General features: G+C 40.1%; 1 protein-coding gene across 1 annotated transcript in view; it reads right to left on the bottom strand.

Annotated features, from left to right (window-relative positions):
• patl1 (PAT1 homolog 1, processing body mRNA decay factor) overlaps nucleotides 1-7,413 on the bottom strand; it is a 43,912-nt gene extending 36,499 nt beyond the window's left edge. The window contains exon 1 of the mRNA XM_070979183.1: nucleotides 7,324-7,413. Within this exon, the coding sequence (XP_070835284.1) occupies nucleotides 7,324-7,338 (15 nt within the window). The 5' untranslated portion in view covers nucleotides 7,339-7,413. The remainder of the gene's footprint in view (nucleotides 1-7,323) is intronic.
• Nucleotides 7,414-8,335: the final 922 nt, after the last annotated feature.

The raw sequence follows: 8,335 nt of genomic DNA on the forward strand, positions 1-8,335 counted from the left end.
AACATGTAGTTTTGCAGTGGCCGCAGCATGAAAAGGTAAGAGAAACTACAGGATCTGGTTGTAAACCAGAAACAAAACCATAGGCATGCCCCACGCACGTGTTTGGTTTTGCCTGCTCGCTAGCTGTAAAAAAGAAGGCTACCAGTTTGTGTGGATGTCAAGCGCGAAACGGCGAAATGGATACGAACAAGATTCTCAATGGAAAGTTTAGTTTCAAAAAGTTGCCCAATGGGTCGACTGACAAGACCAAAGTTTTCTGTGTGTATTGTTGGTGTGAACTGTATTATCACCATAGCACATCCAGTTTGAAATACCACTTGATGGCCAAACACACGGCTAATGCGAATTCTCCGCCGCCTCCTTGTAAAAACCAGGAGAACAATGGATGGCTTTTGACAGAGGCATATGGATACCGCAATTAAGAGGGTTAGGTTATTCTTTCTGGAGAGAAATAAGAGGCTGGGTTGATAAGCCTCTGGTGAATAAATAGAAGAGCATTATAGTCTGACTGCTTGTATGTTCCAAGGAAACTTAAGAAAGGAATGTTTAAGCCATGGTTTAACTGCATTATAGCCTGAGTTAGTTAGTTAGTTAGTTAGTTAGTTAGTTAGCTTACAATGATGTGTACTTTGTAACTTTATTTTGTGTCACCCTGTTTTGATCTCTTAGAAAGGGTTGTTGAAGGGGCTTTTTTGTAACCAAGTATTTATTTTTTTGTCATCTGTTTATTAACAGTGTTAAATTGTGTGAGATTTTTTTGCAAATGAGAATGACTGCTCAAAGTAAGAATGTTAGTGTGAAATATAACACTACACGGTGTTGTTTTCAATAAAAAAAACTTTTGCACAAAGCAAGCATATCCACTTTTCCATGTTGATAAGAGTATTAAAATAATAAAATAATTAATGGGACATTTAGAATACATAAAAATGTGCGATTAATTTGTGCTTAATCGCCAGTTAACTATGACATTCATAAGATTAATCGCGATTAAATATTTTAATCAATTGACAGCACATATATGTGTGTGTGTGTATATATGTATACACACACACATATACATATATATACACACACATATACATACACATATATTAGAAGTAAAAAATGATCATGCAAACACGCATAAAATTTAGAGTATAAAATATAGATAATAAATAGAATAGGTAAAAAATGCTTTAAAAATAGGGTGTTGAGTGCTTCAGATAAGTACTAATAGTTAAAATCTTAAAACACAATATAAGGCGTTCTAAGAAGTTCAAGCAATCCAGTATGTAAAATTAGGGATGCACTGATCTGCTTTTTTAATCTCCGATACCGATAAATGAGGTTTAGCAATCGGCCGAAACCGATACAGAGATGAGGGTGTGATCTCATAAATGACACATAAATTTGTACTATCCAGGCAGGAGCCGGCTCTGATCGCTCACTTCAAAGAGCGGCTCTAACAGTAGTTTTGTCCGCGACCGACACATCACTAATTTCTCTACCTGTTTCACTGTTATAAAAAATAGCGGCGCAACTTGGTGGACGTTATCCTGGAAATTTCTCTGCGTGAGACATACAAGGTGTGGCGTGTGAACGGGTTGAAATTCGTGTGTCTCACGGCCAATGCGTGAGGCTTGAGAGCTTTGTGGCTGGTTATAACTTGCCGTTTTACCACAGGTATTGCAAGTAGCCGTCGAGTTTGTAGGCTGAGGTAGTGTGAAAAAGTTCCAGGTCGCCAATCCTTTCGCTCACTCAACAATGTGGTCCACATCATGTGTGCTTCAGCACTATGTGTTGCTTGCGCATGACGCCCCTCCTCACAGAGCCTATAGCATAGCGTTAGACTGAATAGATCGGCCCCTATGTATCAGGCTCAATGTCACCAATACCCAATCTTGAATTTTCTTCAATGTCGTGACTGATACTGATACCAATATCGGATCGGTGCATCCCTATGTAAAATAATATGAAATCCGTAAAACAATACAGTCATAAAACATCTCAATTTCTTTTTTTAAAAAACGGAAAAGGCAGGGGGGGAGAAAAGAAGAGAAGAGGTTAATATTCAGCTAAAAGAAAGGGAGAGAGATGAATGGATCATTCTCAAAATTTTTCATTTCATCCCATCGGCTGGATGGTGTTTTTATAGTCTATTAAGGCAGGATGTCTACCATCAATTAAAAACCCAGCACACCAAGAAACCAAGAAGTTTGGTTTTGTTACAAATGCCATACAGGGTACTTGGTTAAATTAAAAATGTGGATTTTCATACCAAAAAACTTTATCTTAGGTAGATAGTAAAAGTAATGTATCTACTAGGGATGTAATGACATCAAATTTTGCGATGATGAGATACAAATATGCCTCGGTGTCTGTGTTCCCTTGCTCTTTTCGAAAATTGTATTGTTTTTGTTTGAACAGTGGAGGGCGCAATCATAGTAGTCAAGAAGACAGACTCCCGGCATCCTTTGCATGGAAGCCAAGCTCTACCTAAAATAAACTCAACAAGAAAATGACAAATGAACTTGATGTTAATGAAAAAGAGATTGAGGTTGTTCTATCAACTTTTAGAGCCGATGTGTGGCAGGATTTCAGTCCTGTTTCAAGAAATGACAATAGCGAAAAAGAAACTGACAAATGCAAAACAATTTTCAAATACTCCCGGGTGACGGTCAACTACACTACAGACAACACATCAAATATGAGAAGCAATTTGGCACATTGCCAACCAGAAAAGCTCAAATCTCAACAACATACTGTGTTTCAGCCAGGCCAAATGAGCCTGAAAGCAGCAGTTGGAGCCCTGCCTCCACACAGCAGTGCCAGAACTGAAGAAATAACATGATGCATTCTTGAATATATGTCAAGACTTATGGCCATTTTCTGTGGTCGACAATGATGGTTTTCTGAGGTTGGTGAACACACTGAAGTCAAAGAAAACAATTCCATCACGGCCACACTTTAGTCCCACAGTGATACCAACTCTGTACTAAGAAAAAAAAGACAGCACTGGAAGATCTCCTTGGGCATTCTATCACTGCGCGAATGGACAGCACATGGCCAAACAGTGGGATCAAGGCTGAAACGGAGTTGTACCACAAGGACACCAATTTACTCTGACTGTCCTCTCAAATGGTGGAGAGATAAAGCACAGCTTTACCCAATGCTGCTGATTATTTTATTTCCTTTGTTTGTTACTTGATGTGTAAGAATATGCCAATTGATGTGCAGTGAGAGAGGTCTTAAACCCTAGATGTTCTGGTTTCAGTCTGTGACTGACTGTCTGATTTGACCATATGTTTTTGGTACTTTAAAATAAAGGCCAAGCCTACTAGGTGGTTAGGACCTACCATCCTGCATAGGGGCTACTGAAATACTGGATGATATTTCACTGAGAGAATTATTTGTTCTATTTACAGTATGTTATTTATTTATATTTTATTTTATAAAAAGGACTGATCTCTCTGAAGCATGATACTGATTTTTATTGCCTAATTTTTTTTATAAACTGACATGAAGTAAGTTATCAGTATCAGGATAGGCACTTTACATCATGTTAGCTTAAAGTAAGGAAAACCTAGGTGATATGCCAAATTCAACAGATCAGTAACAGTTAATTTTCTGAAATATCTCTGCATCTGTGAACTGTTATTCCCTGTTACTTGGTGTTTGCATTTCTTTCATACACAAAAGTCTAGTATTTTTTACAATTTGAACAGGTAAGAACTTGCTGCAATATGGCGGCAGAAACAACACAATCATCTACTGCATATATGATGTCTCTAAAGATTTAAGGAGACGACCCTTATATAATGAGTTGTTTTATTAGTGTTGTCACTGACTTGACCAATGACTTGAATCTATTGCAAAAATCTTATACCACTTCCCATATGTGTTTTTGTAAATGATTAATAAGAGGACAAAAACACTTCACAGGTTTAGACTGTGTACTGATGGTCTATATGAATTTAATATAATTGGCAATGTATGTATGATGATATAAATCTAGTGAGTTTTGAACTGTTTATTTGAAGCATAATTTATGGTTGTTTTGAATAGCATAAGCCATTATGTCCCTGCAAGATACCATTATGGGTAAATAAAGAAAATGCTACTCTGAAAATATTTCTTGTTAAGGTTTGGATTTTGTGCGACCTGTATGCAACAGTCACAAGCTTGTTTAAGGGCACTACTTGTTGTTTTTCAACAGGTTTGTCACAGGGCCATTTGATCTGGCCCACAAGGCTAGGTTGTTTGCACATGGCATCACATCACTCTTTTGATATGGAGCAAACTGCAGATGAAGGGCCAGAAGTGATTTTTTCGGAAGCATAACACACACTCAAAATGCCTATTTTTGGTGGTGTTGTTTTGATTGTTCAGATCGATCAAACCAAGAAAACCACATACAGGTTTTACTGAGTACCAAAAGTTGTTGTTCATAAAAATGAAAAATGCAGGAAATTGATTGAAAATGAAAAACACCGGAAAAAAATGGCTTGTTAACTGTCTGTGGTCGAGAGGAGCTGTGCCTGATAATGGTGGAAATGGTGTAAAATTAGCTATTGTTTCAAATCTATAATGATGGATTTTAAGTAGTAGCTTCAAGCAACACGACTAACAGGTGAACGTGAATAACATATCCAGTCTTGTTTTGAGAGGATTCACATCTTTAGTGGCGTTTCACTGGACCTTTGCAAGTGGTTAACCTAGCAAACAACCATAATATTAATTTCAACATTCACCACCACGGTGCTTAAAATTGGGAAACCCTTGAAAAACCACAATCATCAGTCATCCAGGAGCACCTTAGTACTGAAGTTGTAGACCCAACCAGCTAAAAAGAAAGTTGCCTCCATTCTTTTGTATGCCTCCATTATTTTGTATGCTTTCGTTTGTTTTCTAGAGTTGACTGACATCTGAAGGACCAGCTAGTTGGTTATATATACTGCCTCAGTCGCAGGCAAAACTTTTTCAGTTGAAAAATCGCTGCATTCACCCATTCACACAATGGTGGCTAAGCCACCTCATTACAAGCGGTATCACACACACACACACACACACACACACACACACACACACACACACACACACACACACATTGTTTTTTGTTTTAACAGCAGAGGGCACAATCATATGCAAGTACATTCAGAGTTTCAACTTTGCAAGAGAAATGGACAACTTTTTTTTCCAGTAACAGACAAGCCGGTGTATTTAAGGCGGTTCGTGGTGATGTGCTCACAGTCATGAAAAAGGCCAGTTTCAAAAGCCATTATAGCTACAAACATGCTAAACTGGATAAGCTGCAAGGACAAATGTAGTTGGAAAAAGTTTACGCTCTTTGGCAGAGTTTGGATGCCCAAGCTGACCACAAGACAATGTTCTGACAGAGACAGTGCTGTGCAGGCAAGTTCTGTAGTGAAGATGAAGCTGAAAACTCACTAAGAATTTGTGGAGCAGTGCCTTGCTATTGTGGAGCTGTTAGCACTGGACAAAGTAAACTGTTCCAAAGAGTCAGTTCGTCTGGAATAATTAGAGATGAAGGAAAAACCTGTCATGGAAACTCATGGTGGACATACCAGGTACCTCTCAGAGCTGAACCTCAAGAACCTTGAAAAGAACAAAGCCTGCTATGACATCGAAATATGCTGAGGAGTATGAAAACTCCTTCAGGCATTTGGTGAGGAGTTTCAGGATACGCTAAGTAAACAAAAGGAACTGACCATATTTGCTCCTGTGTTTTATGTGGAACCAGCCGATGCACCTAACAACCAACAACACGAAATCATGCTGCAAATCTACAACAAGCTCCCTCTACCCTTTCCCATTCTGAGGAGGCATGCACAGAGGTTTACATCTCTGATTGGGACAAACTATGACTGTGAGCAGTTCTCAAAGCAGACTGTTGCTCAAGACTCTCTGACCCAAACCGGGAAAACCAGCTGTGAGTGGAATCATCATAGTCACTACCACCTGATATCAGATACTTTGAAGCAGTTCTCTTTGTGTGGTATATGTGTTCAATACTTTGGTACAGCTGGGGGCAGCAAGGCTACCCTGATACAACTGCTGAATATAAATAAGTAATAATTAGCTCAGTCCCCAGTTTTCCAGGAGATGCTTTTGTTGTGGGGACATTTCCACCAAGTAAATCCACTGGCTCTTCACTTCCTCAGATGGTGGGAGTAGAGCATAACTCTCATGCCAAATCGTTTTTGAACATTTAGTATGTGACAAACTAATGCCTGAAAAAAGCTGATGTAATGGTATGGTGCTAAAAAGCTAAGTAAACTAGGACAATGAATTATGATTAGGTAATAACTATACAACCTTAATCTACAGTTGTGGAAAAATAACAGACATCGAGGGGTGAATCCATCAACCACAACCAATGGTAATATAATGGTGTCCTATTATTAAACAAATGAAATTGTAATATACACTATAACAAACACACAACAATAAGTGATAACTGTTATATATTATTGTCCAACTCCATGTATTTGCTTGCCAATACTATAACGTCCGTGTCTAATGTCAAATTTAATTAAGTTACCATCTTTGCTGGCCTGATATAAAAACTGTAATGGTATGTTGACGTTAGTATCCGAGAACGCATTGAGAACGGGTTGCCGCTACAGCACAGCCAGTATAATTCACTCCGCATGCGTCAAGTTATCCACGTTTCAAAACGGTGCTCCATGCCAACCGTTATTTTAAGGAGGACTTCACACATACTTAGGCCTAGGTGTAAAAGCGAACTTATAACTGATGTCTGCCCCAGAACTATTTCAGCTGCTGTAACTCTTAAAATGTTAGTTGCACGGAAACTCCATCCTAAATTAGAAATTACGTTCAAACTAGGCAGGGGTTGTACTTACGCATAGCTGGTGCAACCCACGGCAGGAACCTCTGGCACCCCGTCGATAGCAATAGCAACGGTTAGCCACAATGCTAATGCTGACGTTCCATAACGGAGGACCCATGTCGAAGGACAACTGCTGCCAAAGAGCTTTCCCATATGATACTATCTGGGCACAGTCTAGAACTATAGCATACTGGTCTTTCACAACTAAGATCAAGCAATGAAACAATCGGTTCATCCTTATCACCATCGGACGGGAGCGCCCACCTTCTCTCAGGCTCATGTCACCAGGCAAGCGGGCTGCTTCACAGGCCGCCAACCACATTGAATTTGGCACTCGCATAAACAATGGGCGATATTCACCATATAAATCACAGGCAGTCTGGAATTATTACAATCTCTCTCTCTCTCAGAAATATCTGGAATTATCTCCAGGGGAGGGTTCATTTGTTTGGGGGTGCAATACTCACCTGAAATCGAAACATCTATCTTTAGTCTTTCGGGAGAAGAGGTTCATCAGGAGCAAAGCGGCACGCAAATGACGCAAGCACGTAACCGGCACGTCAACTTGAACGTGCTGTAGGAATATTGACAAACGTGTACGAGCACGTACATTGGCAGCAGCGTAGGCAGTTACACTTTGTCCCGCCTTACTATGCTGTGATTGGCCATGTACTACCATGGCCAGTATTGGTTGGATTGGGTGGTAGATGTCATTTAGTTGCGCCTTTCTGATTGGATGCTAGCAAGTCTCGCCCGGCTGTGTTGTGAGCGCGAGTGTATGGGTGCTTTTCATTGGGTGCTTTTCATTCCATAAATTGGTCTCCTCGTCTCCTCCACTCGCTTCCTCTCCTCGCGTCTTAGCTCCGCCCAGCGAGGACATGAAAGAGGGATGCGAGGAAGGGACGTGAGGACGGAGGAAACGAATCTCCGAAATGAAAAATCCTCGCTCCACAGCGTCAGTCCGAAGCGACGTCAATTACTGATGACGTTTGCACAGCCGTAAAAGCTGTAAAACGTGATATTATGGTCAGATCTGCAGTCAGACTGTTCTACTCCTGATTGCTATTGATGAGGGTTCAATTATATGCCGTTAGAGGCATAACAGAGGACGGGTGTGTGGTAGATTAAACCAACAGCCTTGTAGCCTTGCTTTAAAAAAACGTAAATATATACCAAAAATTTTCATTAATTTCTTGGTGACAGATACAATTGTTAAAAGGACACAGTTGAAACAAGAATCAAAATTACATTTGTGAAGACCTGCTCCCGCCATGATTCAAACGTATGCCACATACGACACGCCCCTTAAATAAAAAAAGACTTCCGCGTAGGCTACACCGGTGTATCCTCACTCTGATCTCCTTCAGAAGCCTCCTCTCTCCTTGCTCCTCGTCTCCTTCAGGTGCATTTAAGCAATTGGAAGATACTTCATCATGGCGGAGGGGAAACGACTTCCGGGTCGACGAAGGAGAGAGGAGA

Source organism: Chaetodon trifascialis, chromosome 2 (genome assembly GCF_039877785.1).
Source record: "Chaetodon trifascialis isolate fChaTrf1 chromosome 2, fChaTrf1.hap1, whole genome shotgun sequence".
Lineage (NCBI taxonomy): Eukaryota > Metazoa > Chordata > Actinopteri > Chaetodontiformes > Chaetodontidae > Chaetodon > Chaetodon trifascialis.